The sequence below is a fragment of the Cuculus canorus genome, chromosome 1 (genome assembly GCF_017976375.1).
Source record: "Cuculus canorus isolate bCucCan1 chromosome 1, bCucCan1.pri, whole genome shotgun sequence".
NCBI lineage: Eukaryota > Metazoa > Chordata > Aves > Cuculiformes > Cuculidae > Cuculus > Cuculus canorus.
In genome coordinates, this window is record NC_071401.1 from 144,297,063 (window position 1) to 144,323,142 (window position 26,080).

Genomic DNA, 26,080 nt, shown 5'->3' on the forward strand with positions numbered 1-26,080 from the left:
ATTTCACTTATAATTTCTTGACAGCTAAAAAGGAAGCAGGTAATAACTAAATTATTATTCATTTTGGTCAAGGGAAAACTTGAGAATTCATCAAACAAGATAATCCTATTTAAACTGTACAGTTTACTACTGTGGATTATTGAAGCTTGAAGATAAGTTCTGTGTAATTACATGCATGTACATCCCCACATCAGGAACAAGCTCAGTTTGATATATTTTGAAGACCACCGGCAAAATTAATACTAAAATGCATATTAACTTGTTTTATTGAGGCACAACAAGGCATTGTGAATAGCCCATACTTGAGGCAATCCATAGTGTAGTAAGCTGGACATTAATACAGTTTAGGGTAAGTGCAAACAATATACATTCACAGCTTTACTAGCAAGGCTACATCACAACTGATAAAGTGCCAAATTAGTGCTGATTCAGTACCCCAACTCCATGATTTCACCTTGCACAACAGGACCATCATTTCCCCCAATAATGGAACCCTATATCTTCTATAAAGTCAGTAATAAGTGCAAAGCTAGTCCCACCCCCCTCCACCAAGGTGTTTGGAGCAGCTCTTTTGTAAACATCATACTGGATTTTAGTCCTGATAAAGGAGGTATCCCGAAAAGGTGGAGTATTTCCAGCTACTTCCATAGATGGCTCCCCGATGCAGACGCAACCAGATCTGATCTCCCTGGAACAGCTGCAGGACCGCATGGTTACTAGCCGTTTCGTGATCAGGAGCCCCATCATTTGCATATGCTGACACCAGGACCTCTTCATTCTTCATGAGATTCACATACAGGGGAACATTTACAGCCAGTTTCAGCATGTGGAAGATGAAGACATATGTACCATTCACTGGACAGTTGAACCTACCAAGCTGGATATCAAAAGTTTCTCCAAGGTTGTTCAGCAACAGATCAAATACAATTGGTTGGTCTAGAGTTCCAGGAGCCAAGTTAGATGTTCTAGCAGCAGAGAAGGCAACTCTCATCTGCTGCGGGAGAGGGTAGACATGCACTGGTAGTATGGTGGCTGCTTGGCTTGTCACTGGCATATCAACAGGGGTGATGCTGCGGGAGTCTCCCTGTCCAGAGTCACCACTGTTAAAGGTTTCATTGTCTCGTTCTGGACTGCTGACTTGAGAAGAATCACTCCACCCTGCTGTTAAAAGATCATTAGCAATGATAAATAAATACTTTAACATAAGGATAGCCTTAAATCTGCAGGCACGGTCTTAAGCGCTGCAAGTGCATGGGCTTTGCAAAAGACTTCTTTCAGCTACCAGAAATTGTCAAAAGACCCCAAGTTAGAACAAAACTTTGAAGCTCATTTACATTCATCACACAAATTATAGTCCATCTTGCTGAATGCAGCTATGAACAATGACTTTTCAGTACTTTTAAGTAGAAGAGAGCAGTAGCTTGCAATAGTTTTAGCTTTAGTACTTGCCACATACATATATTACCATAAAAAGCACATGCTAGCTTCTCAGTTTAGATAAAAAGATTTCCTGAAAAAATGGCAGGATTACCAAAAGCCAAGCAGTCATTTAGTCACCTTCAAGACATGAAATTCCAGTTTAAGTTACCTAAATACTGCTCGTCTGGAGTTGCATCCTTAATAGGTCATATTAGCTTATGATGATAGAATATGTCAAGTCTGAAAAACCAGAATCGCTTTTAAGCTTTCTGCACCCCACTCCCCAAAATTAGGCTGTTTATCTTTCTAAATATCCAAGTTAAGAGTGTTGAGAACAGTACTTAAACTTCCATCTAGCTTTGTAAATTTACACCAAGCTTGATCTGTTTGATCAGTAATAGCACATTTGTTTTTCTCACTTGGGCTGTGCCCAAGCACATATGTACTACTGGGAAACTGGTAACAGTCTTACCTCTTGAATTTGCTCTAGGACCACTAGTTATTCCACCTCTTTTATAGCACTGCTGGTAATTAACATCCTAAAAGAACACAGAAGTATTAGTAAGAGTGTTACAAACAAATATGGAAACAAGTGTGACTATCAAATATCATGCTTTTTCATTTGCACAATTAATTCAAGCTCTAGCATAGACAGTTATGGAGTTCAGAATTAAGATGTAGATAAACAGCCTTATTTATGCAAAATTTAATTCTACAATAGCTTGTATGGTATTAAAGAGCTATTTCAACATCAGCTCTAGCAAGTCAGCTTCTGAACTATATACTCAGTTCAGTTCACTGAGAAACACCTTAAATCTCAAGTCTGTTGGATGTCCATGAGCCTGTATGGACGAATATATTCCATTTCAAAGCTGAAGACTCATCTTACCAGGAATCTTTTCTTTCTCACACATTTTTGTGCTTTTTTTCTAATCATATTCTCAGTCAGTCCATTTGAGAGTTCATTTTATGCTACAGAAGATACTGAGTACCAACTTTAAAAATCCATATAAAATAGACTCATTGTACCATATCCTATTTGCCATCTGTTTACATCTCAGATTCCCTTCAGACTAAAGTCAGCCTACCAGAAATATTCATCTGAACACCGTCTAGGAAACAAAAGCACCATCTAGGAAACAAAACTAACCTCTAACTTGTAAGGAATAATTCACCTGGTAAGACAATGAGAAGCTACAGTATTGGAATATTTAGGTCCTGTACAGGGCTTGAGAGGCTACTAGAAACAAAAATCAATACTCACTCTCTGAGAATATGGCATTCCAGCATAATCTCTACCTGGGAACTGCAGCTGCCCATAGTTGCCATTAGTTATTGAAGGTGAGCCTCTGTAAGCATCAAAACCTGTTAAAATTAAGTTAATTATTCAATATTACTCATTCTTTAGTTTACAGTACAAGTCTAGAATAGAACTAGAGCTCCCTTTTGGCAAATGTGTACTAAGAGTTATGCAATTACACATCTACTCCTTAATTCGAATTTGGAGCAGAGTCTCACTACTCCTATAAAGGGTACATTTCATTACCTACTCAAATACCCACTGTGGATCTATCAGAGTTACACATTTGAAAGTATTAACAGACTTTAACAACCGCCTGTTTGATACTAATGGGACTTCAAAGAACAGCTGAAAGACTTGCTGGATCCAGAGACAGGATTTAACATAGAACTATGAAATACCTTCTTTTGCTATTAGAGATGCTTTGCTATTACTGTTATACATTTAGGCACTACTACAGTATTTAGCCTCTTTAGTAGTTAGTCTAATAGCTAAAGAGGAACTGCATGTGATTTAATAGCAGACTACTAAACCCTTAACTGCTGTTATGATAGAACTATTCAACTGACTGTCTGGTATGCGTTCCTCCATGGTATTGAGCAATCTCAGCCCAATAACTGAAACAGCTATCACAGTGTTCCACCTCAAAGTGGAACCTTAAGTCAGTCTGCTTAAAGTCAGCTGAAACTTTAACTAGCATAAGAATAGCAACTGATTTGCAGAGACAAAACAATCCTCCTCTTAAAACTCTTCTGTTTGTTATTAATCTAGAAGGGCTCTCCACTACTGGAAACCTCTCCCCCACCCTTGTTTCTGCTGGTAAATAAAGCCAGCAGTGCTAACCTAAGAGTACTTAGGTAAGTGTTTTGGGCAAAGGCAGCAAGTAATATCTGAATAGAAAACATCTGTCCAGAATGTTGGCAAGACAGATGCCAAGAGAAAAAAAATAAAGGGCACAAAAAGCTCAGAACAGTAAATGAAACAAAGCAAAAAAAATCTATACTATCATGTCATTTAATAAGCTATTAGTGACAATTTCTACTTTCACAATACAAAAGACTATGAAATTGCTCTGCCAGTTCACCTGACACCTAAAATATAGGGACTACAAATAAGTAAGAATACACCTGCTTAAGTTCTACCAAAGACCCAATTCTTTGCACATAACTCAATCTTGTTTTAAGATTCTTCACATATAGAACCTAAATTTGATATCACGTTACATTAAGTAATGTTCTAGTGTACATTAGATTTTTTAAGGTGGTAGTAAATACAGACATACCTTTGTACCCACCCGGGGAACGATATGAATTAGCCAATGACCTTCCACCTCTAGCAGATCCTCTGACAGACCCACGACTGTTAATGTAAGGCTGAGGGGGTCTGGGAATAACATTAGTCTGTGCTGGATAAAAGGCAAGGCTACCGTTGCTAACAGGAACAGCTCCATCAGGTTGATAATTCACTGCTTAAAACAGAAGGTACAGATGAATTCAAAATTTTTACAACTGTAATAAGTCACCAAACCTAGAAGTGAGGGAAGCAGTTCAAGAGACTAAGCTGCTCTGAATATCCTGCTCTTGTGCCCCTTCATTAGCCCAAACAAGCAAGGATCTTCTCCTTTGTTCTGTAGGGGGTAATGCTTGTTAAAGTACGCTGTATGGAACCCGGGCTGTCAGTGTAAGCTTCTAATGCCTTCAACGAGATTCAGTTGCATAGGTCAAAGCAAGCTTGCTAGCAATATCAAGAGTACAAGCTAGGAAAAAAGTAACACCCAGTTAAGAATTTTCACTTAGAAATGACACTATTCTACTAGCAAGACCTCTAGTGGCGTTACATGATCAACTACATCACATCAGTGTTGACATCCTTCAAGATGAGATAATTCAGTCTTATCTAGACAGCAATTAAGATAACTGTAGAAAGCTAGATACTTGGCTTTAGTTCCAAGCAAACCCTGTTTGACTCCGACAAGTATTACTGCATACTTGAGTTTCAAACTTGAGGTTAGAAATTATCTCTATCAGGCCTGTAGGTGACACTGTCCATACAACTAATACAGAAAATAGTTTGAAGCAGCCTTCCACCTGGCTAGTGGTTTTGAAATTAAGTTTACAAGCCATACCATCAACTAGATTGGAGTTGATGTAACATTAACAGGTACTACATAACAGCAGTTTGGAATTTCACTAAATTAGAAGAACCTGGATATACTCAAAGCACACATTGAATTAAGATACTGTAACCTGAAGAATTTAAGGCTACTTGAAATACAGAGAGAAAAGCACAGTTCTCACCTGAAGAGAGAGATTCTTGTGAAAGAGAGGTTTGTTCTGCAATGTGAGAAGACTGCAACTGGCATTGAGGAGTTGTCTGTGTACTTGCTGTAGAGAAACTCTGGTTATATCCTGCTGTATATGAAGAATCTTCTTTAATTTCCTGGTCTTTACGTGGAGGCAGTGGTGCATTCACTTTAAATACCTACAACATATTTCAAGACAAGTGCTTAACACTACTAGCTGAAGTCTCTGCCTAATGCCACCACATAATGCTATGCTGTGTTTTAAATCTATATGCCTAGATCAGTTTCTAGAACAACTGTTCCTAAGAAAGAGGCAAGACTATTGTATTTCAGCCCATAAGGATGGGCTGAAATACAATAGTCTTACCTCTTTCCTTCCCAGTGAGCTTCTAGAACTTCTATTTATGTAGCTACTACCCAAGAAGCATAGCTTGATTCATCATTGCTACAATGTTTGATCAAAACAGCAGCTACCATACACCAAGCTATTTTGCTTCTACAGGAAGACAACTGTTGTTGGATTGACTCACTCACCACCTGTCCTACAGCTTTTGACCTGAAGCTGGGATAGCTTAGACTGAGATGGGATATTCACATTCGGGAAAAATTCATCTAATGCTATTTATCCACTCAGATAAATACCATATTAGACATATTGCCCTCAGAGTAAATATGTAACCTAAGTCATTCTTGTAATTCAAATTTTAATGCTACAGCCTAGGCAGTAGAGTGGTGCACAGATATTACTGATGGTTGAATCTAATCAGAGTTCAGTCACTCCAGTGACTGCACTGCTTTACAGCCAACAACCCAAAATTACCAGAACTGATGCTGTTAATAGAGTAAATATCAAACAGGAAGTCTGTTTTGAGTAGAAGTATCTAAATTTCATATAAAGAGCTGTCAGTAGTACTGAGTCTAGAGGTGCATCTAACCATTTTCCAAGACCATAAACTCTCTGAAGACAGACAAGGCAAGACTAACTACAGCTAGATGCAAGGAACAGCTTTACAGTTTGACAGTTCTTGGCATTTGCAGAAGCCTCTATAGTTACAGTGGGAAATGAACACTTTATCCAGGGTCAAGAAGCCAAGTGTTTCCTCTAACGGAGAGCCAGCACAGAAACTCCTCATTATATTGAAGTATTGGGTATAAAGCTTGAACCATTGTAAAACACCACAAATTGATTCTGATTTATGAGACAGTGAAAGCGATACAAAGCAACCTTCTTTCTGAAAGAAATTTGAGAATACTGTGCAGTTAAGGCTGTCAACACCCACATCCTGGACTATTTGTAGCAAGTGGTCTACTTTTTTCTTACAGTTGAAGATTAGAGGTGGAATTCCAATAAAAATATTTAAAGGTAGATCCTACAATGTAGTTCTAAGCTTCCCTAGCACAATGGCAGCAATAGGGTGTTTGGACATCTGAGAAGACGTAAGCAGAAACTGCTATTACTGTCACTGCACTCTTACTATGTGGTAAGAAACCTTCTGACTCCTGGCTACGTAATAAAATCCAATGGCTGTGCTTTCCTTGCAACAGTGAGAATCTAAGCAATACAGGGAAGAAAACTCTGCATCCTGAAGTTAGACTGCCACCACTACAAGACAAATTAACATCCTGGCAACTTAGTGACAGATGTTTACTTGACCCAAAAACCCCCAGAGAAATCTTGAACATTTAAGATCCCTGAAAACACCACAGAATTAATTCCAGTGAACTTTCAGTGATATTTTGATCAAAAGCACTCTGAACTGACTTCTAGGTTCAGATATAATCAAAATTACTGAGACCAAGACTCCATGTTTACATCATGACAGATAGCTTACCATACAGAGAGGGTCCCCAGAAAGACTGGATTCCTTAATCACAGCATGCTGCTATTTCTCCACTTTCATGAAAAGTCATCACCTAGGTCTTTAGTATAATTTAAATAGAACTGGCTTAGAAAGAACCGCCTCACTACCATTGCTTGCCTTATTTATTTATTTATAAGGCTTATCAAAATTCTGTACCTCCAAGGAAGGTTCTACTCTAACCTCTTTCTACAGATACAGAAAACAGAGAAAGTCATGGTAGTGGTTTGTTACTTATCACACCAAGACGTCAGGTTTTTTCTCTTTTGTTGTTAGTTCCTGTTCTTTGAAAGGCTGTTACCCTCTTCCACCACATCCAACTATACATGTCTCCAAGTTGCAAGATGCAGATTTTTCAGTAAGTTGTGCAAGAATCTCAACGACCTCTAAGCATGCTTTTGAGCGAGAACATTAAATGAAGGGTTGCATCATCTTCCAAAGAAAGTATCAGAGGAGTAGATAAGCCCAAGAACAGGGAAGGGAACACTAACAACTAGATGTAGACCCTTCTTGGAGTCCCTCTAAGCTTGCACTGCAGATTACTACATAGTAGCAAAATTTGTAGTGTTAGAGAACATCTATAATTACATATGGCCTGAAGAACTTCTATTTGCAATAAACAGCTCAGTGTGTGGACTATTCTCTAGACATCTGTATTGACTACTCCTTAACGAGATAGTAGGGTGTAACTCATTTTTTTGAGCAAGTCTTAGCCCACTAAAGCAAACAGCAAGACAGGTTCAGGCTTTAGAAATCTTAGTCCTAAGAGCTATATGTTTCAGGATTCCCTCTTCTCTGAAGTTTTTACTATTTGACATTTATGCATAAGAAGAGTTGAAGTACAGTCGATTTTATCTTGGGGCACTGCTATAAATCTGGTGATTTCAGGCCTGACTTCTCCATCTTAGTTCCTTAAGGCTAAGATAACCCAGTATTATATTTTGGGACTTTACAGAGTAAAACCAGGATCTCTATTCTTAAATAACCTGTTTTAAGTTCTGATTGCAATTGGACAGGCAGAGTTTTTAACAGGAAAACAAAGTTATCTATGAAGTTCTGTACTGTACCAAGGGAAGGAAGTTCCTCAGTGTTAGGATTAAGTTATCAGCATTATTGTCAATTATTTTAATGTGGCCTCAAGTTGCATACTTACAGTCTGCATAGCCTGAAAGGGAGCTGCTTTTATTGTGACAGAACTGCTACTTGCTGGAGGAGATTGAAAGCTTTGCGCTGGTGGTACTGGCGACATGGAGGTGCTTGAAGTAGGCAATGGTGACTGCGGCTCACTTTGGAGGGGAATAGTTGCCTGAGGGAAGAACAAGCATAATGAAAGGTCAACTTGATAGTTATCAGGCAGTAACAGAAACAGTTAATTTGTTCTAAAGCCTAGACTGATAGAAGTCAGCAGTTTCTACAGGATGACATTTGGACATAGGAGAGCTACAAAATAGCTTTTGCTTACAATTTCAAATCTTGCTGTGCATTCTCAGCAAACAGTACTTCTATTGCAGTCTCTGCTGATTAAGTGAAATGTGCCTATGAGCTGCTATACATACCACTCATTGTAATAATTTCACAATAAAGACATTAGGTATTTTTCCCTCTCCACTAAGGAAAAACAGAACACCACCTCTTCCATTTATTGGAAGATTTTCCTTTGGCTGATACTAAAAGTGACTTCTCTTCCAAAGGATGTCAGGTAGTTCAGGGAGCTGATTTTTCTCCCCTCCCAACGTGATCATGTTTCTGATTAGAAACAATGCTGACTTGTCCAGACAAAGTATTAACCAGCATTAAGTCTCATCATGCAGATGGCAAAATGAAGCATTGATACCAATATTTACAGGAATCGAAGTCAAAAGGAACATAAGGCTTTAGACCCATTTCAGCAATCAATATATTTACCTTACCTTACCTTATTTGTGATAGCTCACCTGGGCAATTTCAATCTTTTTAGGTATCAGTGGCTCAGAAATACGTGAACTTGACTGATACAGTGGCTGGGAAGTATATTTCTCAGTCTCTTGAGAAAGTGATGCTGATGCCTAGAAGAAGCCATACACACACCTGCTATTACAAGAAGTATTACAGAAAGCACAAAGTTCTGTTAAAGCTACCATGCATAAGTTGAAACAAGTAGATTCTAAAAGACCATAAAAAACCAAGTCCAAAGTAAATGTACTAAACAGTTATCTCAACCAAAAGTCTCAAGTAATTAGCTTCAGATATTCAGACTTCAACTATTACTCTTATACAAGAGGTTATACAAGAGGTTGCACAACTACCCAAAGTCATAATTAAAAACTGTAGATTACTTCAAGCAGTTATTTAAAATGAAGCCTAACACTTTTCTCACTGAATTAAATGGAAAGATGTGTCTGATGTTAAGCCTCTGAAACAATGCTTCAGAACGAAACTTTGGTTTGCTTTTGCAAAATCTGGGCATTCAATAGCTAGATCACACTTGTAATGCTAAATAAGGAGTTGCAGTTTATATCAGCAGAAAACATTTAAAGAGCATGAACATTTCCCCATCATAATATATATACACTGTATTAGTGTCCAATAGGAAAGCACCAGCTGAGTTTCTGAACACAATGACACTTTAAGACAATGATCTGCATAAATTGAAACACTATTTTCAGCTCTAAACAATATCTGAACGCTAGTTGAAGTTAAACTGCACAAAAATACAGTTAGGAAAATAAAGTCTGAGGCATTGGCTGAACAGAGTCAGATTCCCAGTATTTCTTCAGCTGCTCCTTGAGAGAACAACTCAGTCTTCAGCTTACACAGAAGTGTGCTGTTTCATGACAGTATCATCCCAATTTATGTAACCTCTATGCTGTCATTACCGGGAGCATTTTACACTGTAACCATAGCAAATATTTACGCTGCTCATGTGTTCCCACAAGAACACGCACCACACTTTCTGGCCTGCATTTTCCATCCGACCGACCTCCCTCCCATTTCAATAGACAGACTGTTCAGTTTGCATCACGCAGTATTAAGATGACTTTTTCCAACCACCTTTAAGCATTCTAGAATACAGGCTTAAACTACTGCTGTTGCTTGCATTCTGTCCCTGTATGTTGCTAAAGAACAGTTACCCAGGAGAGGCCCCATCACAGCTTTCTGTTAGGACTACTGCACAGACCTTAAATGCCAGTGAACCACAAGGTGCATTACCTGTGGTGTTTGTGTTGTCACCAAGTCTTCAGCTTCAGAGACAGAAAGAGTTTGATCAGCAGATGCCAGGGAAGTATTTGAACCATGCAGTGTCACAGATGAAGCAGCAGCAGCCTTGCAAGAAGACAGTATAAGACTTCAAAAGATTATCTCGAATGTTTGTTTTCATTGAAACTTCCACTCTGGGCATTTCCAAGTAAACCTCAAAATGAGGCAGGAGCTGAAGTGCTTTGACCAGTTTGGCTGAGTTTCTTAGGAATCCTTGTTAGTGGCAAGGAAACCCATTCAACAGTGAAAGGAGCAAGATGTGCAAGCACAGTAAGTGAACTTAAGGTTCACTTAACCACTACTGCCGAAGCTTGAGACACTATCTTTGGCATAAGTGACGAAGACACACACCGTCTAGGAAAGAAGCAACATGCTCTCCTGCACATGCCTATCGACTATGATTTCAATCTATAGGCTGACTATTCAAACCAAGTCTTCAACACACTGTTTTACTTCAAGAAATCTCCAAGACTTGTTGTTGCTTTTCAAGCAGAAAACAGCTTTGTCAGCATTTCAGTGATCTTAGACTTGCAAGCTATTAAGTTACCTGAAATTTGTTACAAAACTACTGACAAGAAAAACAATTAAGTACTAAGTTCATTCTAGTGAATAACCTATCATTCCTTGGCTACAGCTCTGCCTCTTCAAGACAGTGACTTCAACTTACTTGAAGAGGCTGTTGAAGAAAATCACTCTGACTTGGCAGTTTCTGTTCTTTTGAAGCTGTAAAAAAGAATACATTAAGCAACATCTACTTTAAAATTCAAGCACGGCATATAATTTCAGCGTGCAGTTCTACTTTCTGAAAACATTTGCTGTATGAAAACACACGCTACTTTTAGTGTATATACTGCACATATTTAGACTTAGTTTCAGTAAACTATATTCAATAGTTCAAACAACTTCAGTTTCTTTTTCTGTAAAAGGACAGGCATTCAATGATAAAAATATTTCTACCACAAGATACCCACTTTCCAGATTAAAAAACTTATTTAATCAACTGAGTAATTTAATTTTTCAGCCCAAGACCCACAGTTTCTTAACACAGCCCACTGTCAAAAGTTCCAGGTTGTTTTTTTTTTCCAGATAACCACTCTTTATCCTGAGCTAGTTCATAGCTTTTGTCTATTATACACCACATCTAGACAAGTTTGTTACATAAACACAGCACACCGATTCTGCAGCTGCGCTCAGATGCACATGCCAGTCCACGATTACACAAGCATTCCACTTCCAGGCAGATGCACCAACTTAAGCCATCTTCCAGCAAGAAATAAGCAGCTAAGTGGCTCAAGCTGCCTTTTGTTTTAATCAGAGATTGGTATTCCTTATAATTGGACAAGCTGTTTCCACCAGGCCTACTGATCTACAGCCCAAGCAAACACAGTGTTTGCAAAAATCTTACATACAATTTACACTTAGCATTACCTACCTACAGGACTACTTGCTGGAGTAACTGAAGGTGGCTGGGATGAACCAACGGCACTTGGTGAAGCTTTATCAAAATCCAGAATGGACTCCTTTTGAAAAGAGAGCAATTGGTAGAAAGAAAAAAGTTAAACTCCATACAAATGAAACATTTTCATTTGACAATTTGCTGTTGGCTAGTTAAAGCTAGATTCATTCACTCAGTGCAAACATGCATTGTCAGCACTGCTTTCCCAAACCCAATAGGAAGTGGGGCTTTGTGCTACAACAGAGAAAAACATACTTGCATGAAGTTGTAAGTCCCTTGTATCTGAGTCATCAGATCCTGAAGTTTTTCCCTTCTCAATACTGGATCTTTTGGAAGAGTTGAAGTAGAGCAAAATTCTGCAGCTGGCTGATGAACAGGTTTAGGCACCTAATAAAGAGAAAGATTAAATCTAATACTGGAATTAAGACAAACCACCCAGCCCAATATACTTCCTGTAGCTTCCTAGAGCAACCTATACGTGTCAGACACCATGGGCCAAGGAATTCTGTGGCGTTATATTTTCCTGAATCAAGGTTTCACTGTTAAAAATCAGATTACTGCTGCCACAACTAGTTAGGTCCTAGAATTAATTAATTTCAGTTTTTAGCCAAATGCTCATAAGACATTCCTCTCAGTAGAGCCCATGCCAATAAACACAGATCTTTTATTAGGATGGCATTTCCAGATATTGAAGAAACTGCACCTAAGAAATACATTGTAAGCAGGGTACTCAGGATTCGACCAAAGTGCTTCCACTAACGAGCTTCCACTAAGCTATGCTGCTCTTGTATTTGTGTATACAGCTAGAGGGAGGCAAATCTGACATACAGGAGCTCCATTATTTCAACTGGTCCAAACGCTGAGACATAGAAACATGTGAAAACCTTTATTTCCTACAGTACAAACATTTGTCTTTGAAGTAGTAACCTATTAGAATGTACTGTATAGCAGTATAGTTGAGCATTTGTATGAAGTCTTTAGAAGACTATATGGTAAAAGGGTACATGTGACATTTAATTGTCACACTAAATTCAGAAGTAATTGAAGAAGTTCTTTGTCCAGTTTTAATACAAGCCAAAAACCTCTTGCAGTTCCTCTCTGACAGTTGCCTGAAACTAACTGCTAGCTTTTGCAGAAACTCCAATAGCATGCACAGGGAAGAAGCTTGCAGGGTTTAGCAGGCTTCACAAAGTATAATCCATGTACATGCAGCACATTAATTCTGAAGGGCTCAATTTCCCATATCTATCTGGCACACAATAGCTACTTGTTGACCCATAAGTTTCACTTTATTCTAGAAGAGCACACCTTTCTACTACTCTACCTTGAATTTCTGAAACACAAGCACTACATTTTACTACTGACTACACTAGTTTATACTACTTTCTAGTTTCCAGTAAGAAACAGACTAAAGTTATTAAGGATCTAAATGCAAGGCAAAAGATACAGTTGAATAAAGTTTATCTAACTTGCTGAGATTTAAGTTACTAGGAATGCAAGTCTTCCTGTCCATTGCTTTATTAGCCCTCACTTACAGGCAGACTTAGTCCTAAAAGACTTCTTGTCATGGAAAATCCATTATGGGTCAAAACAATTAATGCTTCTATTATGTTCTTCCTCCTCACTACAGTTTACTAAGACACAAATATTAAACTGGTTCTGTATGAAAATGGAGAACAGAAGCTTTTTGCCAATTTGCCAGTGTCCAAAGCTATTAGGGATGTCCACTAGCTACATAAGTTAAAATTGTACATTAAACAAACATGTAAGAACAGCCTCAAAAGCAGGGAAGAAGAGAATACAGAGTCTCTCTTGTGGTTGTCAAAGACAGTATAATCTTCTGTAAGCTTTTACAGTTTGTTAGTCTTTACCTCGTTCCCCAGCCCATACTGTCCATTACGCTGATAGCATTATTTACTTCCACTGGAAGAAGAGTTACATATATGATATTAGGGCTTTAAGCCATGATTGAAATGGATACTCTCCACTCTGCAGAGAGGTTTTCCCTGTTTCCTGCACATATTAATACACCACTCAGAAGTAACTGTAGTGAAGTTACCATATACTGATTTGCTGTTTTGCTGGTACTCAGGTGTTAAAAACTAGAATATTTTGAAGTGCCATACAGAGCACACAAAAGAACATAAAAGTTAAGTATTTCAGGGTTCATGCCTTTATCAAAGGGTTGCTTTGAAAAAACAGCATGACATCCTTAAAATGGTTTTATATCAAGTTCTTTCTAGCCTGCAGTTAGATGCTGTTTCTGGAAGTCACTTACAAGCTAGTAGCAGATTATGAGTTTAACCTGTTAGCCCAGTTCAAACTTAAACATGCTGAGATCACTTTACGCTAGTGGTTCAAGCAACACCCAAGCTAGTTTTCCACAGCACTGTTCGGTTTAGGGTCTAATTTGTCATGTTTCTGAAACCTAACTTCAACACTACCCATATATTCAGGAAGAAAAATTTTGATATATATCCAGAGAACCGACTAAAACCAGAGTTGAAATACCAGCAATTTGTTTTATGACTTAAGCCATTGCAAATAAAACAATCTAAAGGCACAATGACCACTTTGAAATTTCACTAGTCACAGTGCCGATATACTATGTGCTCCTGTTAAAGCTTGTTTGGTTGAATTTTAAGAGACTTAAGGACTATTTATAGATAACATGTAACATACATTTTGATCACCTCAAATACTAATAAGACTTCATTCTATGACACAGGACCTCAATTTCTCTTTAGGCTTGTTAGCTGCTGAGTACCAGATGAGCTGGAATACCTATGCTGTAATCAGTGACATCGAGCTGTGCCATACAGACATACAATTAACATTTGCCTTCTACTCAGAGGAGCATTCACAGCACTGGTTGACAGCATAAGCCAAACCATTTCATTTTCACACTGCAGGCCACAAATTCAGCTCTAACCAAGTGTTCTGGTCTACAGGTTGCACAAATATTTAAAAAGAGTACAGTTTAACAAGTCTGCACATCAGCCCACTCTGCTGTGTTAGGCTCAACTTCTTAGATATTGCACCTTATGCTTGTTTAACCATGTACCATATCTGAAGATATAAAAACCTAGCAGGTTATTAAAAGGTTCTCTAAAAGTTCTCCAGGGAGTAAAAGGTTAATTTTTTAGCTCCAGAAAGCAGCAGTAATGACACAGGCCTTTTATCTACCATGCTTAGATTCCCACATAAGAGATCATTTATGCATTCTACCTGGGAGTGAAATGGATGTAGCTGGAGCCCTGCATTGCCTTTTCTTTCTTCATAGAAGCAAAGGCAAGAGAAATCTCATTATAGAAAGAAGTTTAATATGATTCTGTTTTTTACATGCACCTCAAGTCAAAGAAAACCAATTTTTTAGAAAAACAAAGGTATGAAAACTAGGTAGGTTGGCAGTACACTATTTCCTACTCATTCAGTATACTTTAGATACTAGGATTTATCAATAGCTACTAAGCAAAAATGAAGCCAGCTGGTGGTTCACTATGGTCTATATAAATAATGTGGCTACTTTAATATGCTTTGTTTACTTAATTCAGAAATCCACCATGAGCAACCTCAGATTCCAACATTTAGTTTAGGGATGAGGCCTTGAGCAGCCTGATCTAGTGCTAAGTGTAGATCGGGGTTGGAACTGGATGATCTTTAAGGTCCTTTCCAACCCAAACCATTCTCTGAGTCTATGATTTTGCTGAAAGACACACTTGTGCACTACTATATAAATTCCTAGGCACTTCACAAGTTTCTCCAACTGACTGAACACTCTTCCTTACTGCATCAAACTTTTGTTCCCCACTTAAGCCACCCATCTGTCCATTCTACACAAAAATAAGAGCCCCATTTCATTAGGAAGCATCTTGTACACAAGCTTTGAGGTAATCTGACACCAGAAATCCCAATGTCTCAAAGTGCTCAAGACTATTTCAATACTTCTGATGATTTCAGTTACAGCAATAGTACAGGTACACAACACCTACTTGTGCTCAGAGTTATTCTGTGAGGCAACCAGGTTTCAGACCTGTACCACCACCACCAGTGGACACAAGATTCTACCCAGCTTGAACACAAAGATGAATCAAGCTGAAAGACCTTAATCCCATTTTGTTACCCAGTGCTGCATGTTACATACTCTTTTAATTTCGTGTTCAGCCTTCTGTTTGCGCTCCCGCCTCTAGGCACAAGAACATCCATTTTTCAGTTACGCCAAGTTCACAGACAAGATTTAAGCTTAATCATTTGCTATAAGCAATATGGAATGAATTTATTTCCGCTTTCAAGCGGAAACAAGACAGTCGTGTGGACAACATTGCATACAACAGAAGTGCTCAATTCCCCATATTTTCTTCCTAAAGTCTAACTCCACATACAACACTGCTCTTAATGACATAAGACAGTAGACAAAGTTCAGTTATCCATTTTTACAGTTACTAGAATTGTTGCCACCCAAGCACAGGTGAGAGAGAAGGTAATGTAACCAGAGACTAGCAACCTCCTCAACTGTAAGCCATGCACATTTCACTCCTAAAATTATGTAGTGTTAGACTCTCCAGGACAGCAGTATGGTTTATGCATTCATCTGGAAATACATCTTTAAGCCCCCATACAGTTGGTATTGCTTGATCTAGATGTTACATCTCTCTTGAATCAGCAGCTATTTTAATCAAAAGCCTAAAAAAATTACTGAAGTGCTATTTGCATGCAGCCACAGACAAAGTATTTGATCCCTGGATGAGTCATACCTGCTTTGTACTGATAACAGCAGACAGAGTCAATAGCTAGGGATGAACTAAGTTAATTCTTCTGTCTTATGGATAAAGCAGTTATTCAAGGCTCAAGCACAGCAATACTGTGCTGATGTAAAAAGTAAAGCAAACTATCTTGCTATTCAAATATAAACTTTAACTGCTAGAATTATTCCCCCCAAGAAAGAATGAAATAGGAATCTAGATACAGGCCTACAAAATGCACCTTATAAAGCCTCTGCTAATAGGCAGCTTTAGTCCAATACCCTAGTGTCAAAAACTTATGACAGGTAACGCTTCATATGCCAACTCACTTCTTTGGGTTCAATATCAAACTTCTTTGGCCCCATCTGCTCCTTTGGCCCAACACTTGCAGCTCCCCAGGACTTCGGAGGGTTCTGTAACTGCTGTGATGACACTTGATGCTGCCTGTCAGCTTTCTCCCAAGCCTCTTGAGTCTCCTGCTTCTTTTGTTCTGGCTCCTCCCTAACATGAGCAGCCCAAGCCTTCACAGGCTCCTGCTTCTTTTGCTCTGGCTCTTCCCTAACAGGCATTTCCCATGACTTCATAGGCTCTGGCTTCTTTTGTTCTGGTTGCTCCCTAGTCTGGGTTACCCAAGGCTTTGGAGATTCCCGTTTCTGTTCCGGTTCCTCCTTAATTTTGGTTACCCAAGGTTTTGGGGACTCCTGCTTTTTTTGTTCCTGCTCTTCCCTAACTTTTGCTACCCATGGCTTAGACAATTCCTGTTTCTTCTGGCCCTGCTCTTCCCTAGCCTTCGCTGCCCAAGGTTTGGGAGACTCTTGCTCCTCTTGGACATGTGGTACCCAGGCCTTTGGAGCTTCTTGCTTCTTCTGCTCTTCCTCCTCAGCAGGAGTCTCCCAGGGCTTTGCAGACTCACGCTTCTGTTCTTCCTCTTTAACACGAGCTTCCCAAGGCTTTGGAGAATCTGCTCTTTTTGGTTCTTGCTGCCTAACACGAGCCTCCCAAGGCTTTAAGGCCTCTTGTTTCCGCTTCTGTTGCTGCTCTTCAATGTCAACAAGCATTTCCCAGGACTTCGGAGGTTCTTGCTTTCTAGTGCATTCAGCTTCCCAAGATTTGGGCTCTTCTGGCCTCTTCTTGACAGAGTATTCTGCTTCAGCCAAATAACACCTATTAAGAAACTATATAGACCAGAGAAACTTAATGGCTGCCAAGACAACATTTTGCTACTACAGTTCAGGTCAGTTGAATTAGGTCACCCAGCTACTAACAATTTCTGACTAACAGCAGAGCCAGTATAGTTTAAGCAGTAGCCATAGAAACTATGTATACAGCCATGGCTTTTTTCCTACAACACTGCAGACTAGCTCTGCGTTGCAATGCCACAGAGAAGCATGAAACAGTCCTGAATAGCGCAAGTGAAACAGACTTGAGTAAACGTTACCTTTATCCTCAACACTAACTGATGTTTGTAGGCAGTGACAATATTAAATTCAATTGTGTATTTTATCAAGGTAGCTCTCCTCCCAATCACCTAGGATGCTGTGGTATTCTAGTAGTAGACACTCTGGTAAGCACAGCAGCACCATCTCCCTCAAAATCTTCGGTCCACTAACCAAGCATAACCCCCACTCTTAATGGGCTTTAATACTCAACTACTGCTACAACTCGAGGCTGCTTCCTGTCAGTAAGACTAGTTCAATGAAGATGTCGTGAAGTTTGCCTGAATTACAACTTTGTCATAAACAGAACGTAAGAATATGAAGTGAAGAGTGCACAAGGCTCTCTGGCTGAGACTTTTCTGACAAATCACCAGAAAAGCTTCAGTGTCAGGTAACAATGTTACCAGCAAGTTACAAAAACATGTTTGGGAGTACATCCTCTAGTGGGACACCTGGGAAACAGTGACTCAGCATTTTAAGAATCAGTATTCCCACTTTTGAAAGGGCACCCATCTCTACTCTTTCAATGAGGTTTAATGCATTTTTTTACCCTATTACAATTTGAAGCTTGAGTACTTCACTCAGGAGGTTGAAGGGCTGTTGAAATAGACCCCTGCATGCACAAGTCTGTCTTGGGAACCCTACTTCTCTGACAAAACAGAGCAAGATCGACATCATTCTCAGCTCCACCAGTATAAAGCCTATTGCAATAACCTCAGCTTTCAGAGGCAGTTTTAGTAGATGTGTATTTTCTCTATCCCACAGCATATAAAGAGATCAGTGTTTCCACTCTAAAGGCTGATGCTTTGTTTTATTCAGGAAAGTGCCAGAGATTAAAGTACTATACTGCTCCATGTAATCCCGCCCCATTAACCCAAAATATCCTATAGAAGCTGCAAATTTGAGGTTGGAAACAAATGAAACCAAGTCTATAATGCTTCCTACATAAAGGAACATCTACAATGCTGTTCAGACTCCCTTTTGAAGTTGAAAAAAGGGCTGCAGAAGTAATGTTTCTAATAAATCACAATACTAAAGGAAAGTAATTAGCAGTATTTTACCTCCTGTGGCTGTATTTCAGACTTCATAAGCTCCATAATGGATTCTAGAGAAAGGAAGTTAGTTTGTTTCAGCTCATCAAATGCAGAAGGACAGACCAAACAGTAGCATGTCTTTAATTCTTAAATAGTAAATCTTAAATTTAAGTCTTAAATAGTAGTACCAATTACCAAGCAGATATTCTAAAAACTCAGCCTGTTATTCTACATGCTATTTTTGGACAACCTTTTATTTTCCCACTGGGTTTTACATTTACAGAAGTTCAGAGTTAAGTGAGAAATATTTTGTAGTATTTATAATTCTGTTAATATGTAACATTCTTTACACCAGACAATTCTCATCTCTTCAACAGGGAGTCTTGCTCAGAAGGCAAAAACATGCTATTACTACGAATTAGATTTTTTCTGCTATATTAGCCAAAGTAGGGCTGCAAGCCTTGCAGGTTCCACTTCATTTACTACACTGCAAGTAAGCTACATCATACGACTAGATTTAGTATCAGCCTATGCAAAGTCACACAGTTCAAGCCTATCCCAATATTACAATACAGAAATTTAATAATCTAGTATTCCACCTGGTTCTTTGACAGGCTCCCCTTTTGACATCTGTCTTGCTCTCTCAGATCTTTTTACTTCTTCCAATTCTTTAACTGGCACAGGACTGCGAGGAGTTGGAATACTTTCAAAGTAGCCAGAGTCCAGAAGTTTGGATAACAGGTCCTTCATGTGTTTATCTGAAGAGTAAAAATCCATTAAGCTATGAAAATCTGAAATTAAGCGGTATTCAGATTACAGACCAAGACTCCTTACTTTCTCCCTATAAATATACATATATATACAAATATAAATATATATACACAAATACAAATATATATATATAGATATACATACACAAATATAAATTGCAACTTCTCCAAGTTCACTCATCTTACTGAGTTATAGCAATAAAATGTTTTAGTAAAGTAACATTTGTTAAACTACTTCATATTACAATTACAGCACAGAACATCTTTGCAATCCAGAGGCAGAACTGCAGCTTGTGTCTAAACGCACATAAAGTAAACTACTGAGCCACCTCATCATCCACATGCTTAGAAAGTTATTTGTTTACCATTTGTAAGTTAGCCAGCACTAATACTAAAAGTATGTTGTGCAGACTGCAGCATAGGCAAAGCTAAAGTCACTATGGAATTGCTTCAGGACAGTCTTTCCAGAGAGAGGATGTTGAATGTGAGAAGGAAAAGTTCAGAACTGCAAAAACAAGCTGGGAGGGAAAAAGCAAGAGACTGTTCCAAACTAAATTCCCTGAAGTTTTGAAAGGGAGTCAATGTTGACATGGTTGAATAAAAACTGAACCATATACTCCCAAGAAGCACTGTCCAGTTTCCTCCTTTAAGCAAAAAGGAGATAGCAGCTTAGGGTTGAGTAAGACCACACCAGTATCGGTGATACCAGGAATTGTTCCAGAGGAGCTAAAGACAAAGCAGCCTCAAGCAAAGGAAAAATACTCAGTGAAAGATCGCTTCTACTAGTGACGAACATATGAACAAGAATAGTAGCTAGAATTTAATACAGATACAAGTGTTTTCCAAGTCAATGAATGCTAGTAAGAAGTTACCTAAAGTTTGGCTTACACACAAAATGACTAAAGGGACAGAAGTACTGATGAAACAATCATGTTTAGATGATAGCCAAAAAGCTACAAAAGTTTGTAACCTGAGAAAATAGGCAACTATCAATTCATGTCAACATACACAAGGATAAAGTCTGTAAAAATACAAGGCTAACTTGCACTTTGTCTAGAACTATGAGGAGAGTCAACACTGAGTTGTCAGTTCAACTCTCTGTACATGGAAATTAGATAGGGAAACATTAGTGCGCTCATCTAACAGTTTCAACAACTTCATTGTCAATAACAAATGAAAGATTACTGTCACACAGCCATTAAAAGATGGCAGTAAAAGGGACAAGCAAGGTCTGTTTACAATAAGACAGACACTACAAGTCAAGTAATAGTTTTCTCACAAGCAAGTTCTAAATAGGAACACAGAACGTTTGTTTGGCTTACAACCAGGGTTTTTGCCTCAGATGCAAGAAAATATGTAGAATACCACAGATTTTAACAGACTGAAAAGCAAGAACGCTTGCAACACAAAGTAAGGCTGCACTATGCGTGATTAGAGATCACAGAACATTCCATTAATCACTATCCTTCCTTAATGTGCTGTCCTGTGCTGTAGTCAATGGGTTAGAGCCTGGAATTCCTACAAGAGAACCTTCATTGTTAGAAGACCTTCAGCCTGGGAACAATGAAGCTCCGTAATACATACCAGTATACTCAACTAAGCATTTAATGGAGAGAAACAGTGTCCCAATCTTAAACCATTCGCACATAAGTACCCCAAAATCTTCCCACTGCTGGTTCTGAAAGGTATTCATTCATCAACTTTAGTTACTACCACCATTAGTGCTCAAAAAAGGTGCCAGTACATTGGTAGAAGAGTAAGTCTTTACCTGGGAAAAGAAAGCATGCTGCATTGTTATCTTCACTTAGAACTTGGAACAAACAGCAGCTACTTAAACAATCAAGTGTTCAATTGAGTAGCCTTCCATATATATTTGCTAGTTTTAAGGTGTTTAACAGCACACAAATTTCAGATCTCCAGTCTTTTTTCTAGACAATACACTCACATGTTGTTCCAACCACAGGTTTCTCACTTCCTTCTAGAAGGTCCCAGAAGTAGAGAGATGATTGCTCCATCTGGTCTTCAACACTAAAACAAATGACAGCTTTACTGGGTAAAATCATAGCCAAGACAGTGTTGCAGTATCCCAATACCCCTCATTTAAGACACTGACTAGTGTTCAGCCTTCCAAATGAAGGCTGTATACAGAGTGACCCCTAAGCCCATAATCCACTACTGAAAGCTATTAATCTGTATCTCTTTGTACATGATTTAATGTACATGCAAGTTCTTCTCTTGATAATTAAGACAGATTAGAGAGCCTAGACATTATCCCACAAGACCATATGGCTGGATTTCATTCCAAGCCAGGATTCCCAGACAAGGAAAAAATTACTGTTTAATCAGCAGATCACCTTGTTTATTGATGCACATATGCAGAAGCAAACACCAACAGCTCCTGCAGCTCTGCTAGTTATTGAGCAACTTTGACATAGGCCTATAACTCACAACCACCCACTCCAGACAACAGGGTTTGTAGTCTACCATGGTGAAATCTAGTATTCCAAAAGAAAGGATCATGCTTCTTGTGGAAGCACAACACAATGAGAGTAAAGTAGAAATGAAGTTATTTCACTGGAATAAGAGACTTCAATTGTATAGCTTTTTACAAGAAGCTCTTATTCAGAGGTTAAGAGCAAAGATTAGGCAAGTTTAGCATACAAGAAGTGATTAAATGTTTAGGAACTCAAGCCATGTTTGAATGTGGAAATAATTACTCTTATCCATAAAGAGTAACTATTCATATTTAAACAAAATTCTTACTATTCTATCTTAAAACCAGAAACTGTCATATTAAGCATAAGCTACCAGTGTGGTGCCGGGTCAGTACTTACATATTTTACACCTGTCGACAAAGTGACTTAAAATTAAAGGCATTTAGTACAGAGGTATAAAAACATCTGCCAATTTTTTAAAACTGATTTGAGGCCAATAGCAAGAGAGCCTCAGGACTGTCACCTTACATGCCCTGGAATATCCAAGAAGCACATATGGGATCATGACATAAACGGGATATAGAACAGCTGTGTTTAACACTTTTTCACTTCATGAACAACAATATCTCTGGGAAGCAGCACATTACCAGCCTCCCTACTTATGATGGTATTGGACCCTCTCTCCTCAATGCCACAGGGAGACATAAGATGGCAGGGCTTGTATGCAACCTGCAGAACTGTGGCAGTAATTACTGCGGATTTCCTTTAATGTCCAGAATGAGGTAGACCTGCAGCATTCCTAGCCCCAGACTAAGGCAAGCGTACTGAGTAGAATTTTAATTAGTGTCCTAAAACATGGTATTTCAAGGCATGGCAGTGTCAAACAGAGGACATTGACTGTGATGAATGAAGCATACCAATTAGATAATCTTGAACTTACCTCAAGCTCTCATTTCTTTCCGGACATGTCAGTTTTGCAAATCTTATGAGGTAGTCTAGTTCTTTAGAAGGCAAGTATATTGCACCATTCACACCACCTTTGAAATCTTTCTGAACATGCTCTAGAGTGAAGTTCTGCAGCACATACTGGACCTGAAGTATTGTACGCAGTTTTTTCTTCTCTGCTTCAAGTTTCAATAGACTCTCTCTTCTCTGAGCCTTCCTCTGTGCTTTCAGCAGCTATTTCAATACATGAATTCAACAGTTAAACACAGCAGTCTAAGAAGATTCTAGGATAGAATACCTTGAGCTCCAGTATTGATCATCCTACACTGACTAAAATAACCATTTTGTTTAGATAACAGCAGCTCTTAATTCCCTCTTCAGATACCCAAGATCTTTCAAGCTTCTTTTCTGAGGAGCTCCTCATTTATCTGCTAATTCTTTCCATGTCTAGCTTTCAGTCAAAGTGGATACAGGTAGCTCCACTTGTGATATACCTTTGATGTTTAGATTCCGATTATAAGTGCTAGTTGCTTTATTATAACAGCTTCCATAACCACATCCAAGGAATTGACATCAAAGCACAAATCCAAGTTTAGCTGACCTTTAACATGATCACACGTTAGTGATGCAGAAACTGTCTCAAACTTCTTCTAGTGAGAAAACTGCCTCTTCACTGAATACTCCAATTCAAATGATACAGCAGAATGCTACAGTTACTCTTATTTCTGTTGGCAGAAAACTGATGCACTGGTTAAACAGCCAACACCACAAGTTACAGAACATACATTGCCCACAGGCATTTGAGGAGAAATTCCTCATCATGTAACAATTAATAGAATTACACAGCAAAAACTATCCAAGTACCTAAAGAATTTAAAATGTCTCAATAGGGTTTATCTGAAGTTTCTTCACAAGATCTGAAATCTTAGTGTTTTAGAATGCACTGTAAAGGATATAAGGTTGTTGTGAGAATAGCCCTTAGTATTCCAGTAATCACAGAATTGTTTGGGTTGAAAAGGATCTCAAAAATCATCCCAGTTCCAACACATCTGCCATGGCCCTGGACACCTTCCACAACATCAGGTTGCTCATAGCCTCATCCGTCCTGGCCTTGAACACCTCTAGGAATGGGGCATCCACAACCTCCCTGGGCAACCTGTTCCAGTGTCTCACCACCCTCATTGTGAAGAGTTCCTTCCTAATGTCTAATCTAAATCTAAATAGTGGATATTGGCTGTAGATTCTGTACTGGTAGACAGGCCAGGCTAAAAAATGTTACTTAGCCATAAATATAGAATAAGTTCAAGAACAAATATGAACCAGTAGAAGTTAACACTGGATTACTGAAAACACCTACAGAAAGATATACTGATCACAATCCTTCATTTCTAATATTATGGACAGCTACAGAGGAATGCATTAGGAAGCAAAGTTTTGACATTCAGCACAGCAGTTTCTATGTTCAATACAGAATGTCTGAGGGAACCCAAAGCAGCAATACCGCTAAAAAGGCTCTTAAATTTCTGCTCACAATGCTTTGAGAGATTTACTGCACTAGCTGGAATTACTACACATAAAAGGAAAGCCTCTCCAGCAAAATTGTTTGGTTCTCAGTCAGAGACAAGCCATTTTATCTGTCCTTCAGCACTCTGTAAGAGGCAGAGAAATAACTCCAGAGCAGTGACTAATCATGTTTAGCATCCCCAGCGCTACCTTTGATCCTATCTTTTCATAAGAATAGTATTTGCTTCAGCCAAGAGATCAATTTCTCCAAGGTAAAATACTTGCTTACATAAAATAATGTATATAGTACTTTAAGCCCTGAATAAAGACCTAAACAAAGCACTAAACCTGTGACTTGCCAAAATCAGACAACTACAATGGAATACATGGGAAACTCCACAAGCTTCAGTAAAATTTTACTAAGAGCTTTAGTTCTCATTGAAACCAAAGTCATTTAACCCCAGCAATCTCTTTCACTGGAAAGATCAAGACATTGTTTGGAAGGGATCTTGGGATATCATCTAGCCCAGCCTCCAGAAAAAGATTACACTGAATCAAGACCAGATAGCTTAGAGCTTTGTGCAGTTAGGTCTTGAAAAGATCCAAGGACAGATTTTAATTCTTATCTAGGCAGCCTACTCTAGCTCTCAATGATCCTCAGACAGACCATTTTCCTCCTACTACCATATTCCTTCTCCTACTACATCTCTTAGCAAAAAGCCTAGCTCCATCCTTTCAGTACTCTTCAGTACATTGAGGACTAATAATGCATCTTCTGTCACCAGGCCTAGCAGGCCCAGTTCTTCCCTGCTTTCCTCACAGGTCTCATGCTCCAGCCCGCAGCCATTCAGAGGTCCACCACTGGACTCACTGAGCTTGTCTATAGCCTTTACATACCAAGTGACCGGAAATGGACACAAGTGGTTAACAAGTGCCAAATAATCAGTTCTCCTTAGTCTACTGGTCCTCAGTCTAACCCTCACTGCTCCAGGGATACACTTAACATCCTCTGCCTGCTGCCTACAAAGACATGTATGCCCTTTTCAGTAGATGTGCTCCTCCACCAGTCTGCACCTATGCAGGTGATGAGTCCACCTCAGGAACAAGCTCCTAGCAAGATGGTTAACAACTTCAAACCTAACTAAACCAGAGTAATCTCAAACAGAGCTGAGTTCCAGTAACTCAACTTACTTAAGTACAAGTTCTTACAAGGGTACACAGTGAATAACTATACTGTGAAGGTCAGTGGTACATAAAATTGTCAATATTTTCTCTGCTCTACTCATTACTCCAGACAGTTTAGGCACATCGCTTTCCCAACTTCCAAAACAGAAACTTGCCCATATTCTGCATATTGGCTTAAGTGCAGCCATTAGAAGAACAGCACAAACGTTGCAGATAACTCCTGACAACATAGGGAAGAACATTTTATACTTACATCCTGGCTAAGTCCTGAAAAAGTCTTCTGAAGTTCCTTGGCAAATTCCAAATTGTGTACTACTTCATCATATTTCTCTACTGCCTCCTACAAAGGAATGCATAAAAATGTATTTTTTCAAGCTTAAGACTACTGGTTGGATCTCAATCCCATTGTACTTCTCATTGAGAACCAGCATGTTAGGGTGTACTTCTCTGAAACTAA

General features: G+C 38.9%; 1 protein-coding gene across 10 annotated transcripts in view; it reads right to left on the bottom strand.

Annotated features, from left to right (window-relative positions):
* Positions 1-248: 248 nt before the first annotated feature.
* Positions 249-26,080, bottom strand: part of CAPRIN2 (caprin family member 2) — a 32,337-nt gene continuing 6,505 nt past the window's right edge. For 7 of the 10 annotated variants that reach the window (XM_054087967.1, XM_054087936.1, XM_054087944.1 and 4 more), the window contains 17 exons: positions 25,877-25,963; positions 22,931-23,169; positions 21,501-21,583; positions 19,385-19,543; positions 18,813-18,856; positions 16,645-17,490; positions 11,829-11,960; positions 11,550-11,637; positions 10,785-10,840; positions 10,070-10,183; positions 8,815-8,925; positions 8,034-8,186; positions 5,017-5,200; positions 4,002-4,187; positions 2,684-2,784; positions 1,892-1,958; positions 249-1,161 (listed from right to left, as the gene is read on the bottom strand). In XM_054087967.1, coding sequence (XP_053943942.1) covers positions 593-1,161; positions 1,892-1,958; positions 2,684-2,784; positions 4,002-4,187; positions 5,017-5,200; positions 8,034-8,186; positions 8,815-8,925; positions 10,070-10,183; positions 10,785-10,840; positions 11,550-11,637; positions 11,829-11,960; positions 16,645-17,490; positions 18,813-18,856; positions 19,385-19,543; positions 21,501-21,583; positions 22,931-23,169; positions 25,877-25,963 — 3,219 coding nt within the window. In that variant the 3' untranslated portion in view covers positions 249-592. The remainder of the gene's footprint in view (positions 1,162-1,891; positions 1,959-2,683; positions 2,785-4,001; positions 4,188-5,016; positions 5,201-8,033; positions 8,187-8,814; positions 8,926-10,069; positions 10,184-10,784; positions 10,841-11,549; positions 11,638-11,828; positions 11,961-16,644; positions 17,491-18,812; positions 18,857-19,384; positions 19,544-21,500; positions 21,584-22,930; positions 23,170-25,876; positions 25,964-26,080) is intronic. The other 3 variants (XM_054087918.1, XM_054087986.1, XM_054087976.1) reach the window with 3 other exon arrangements.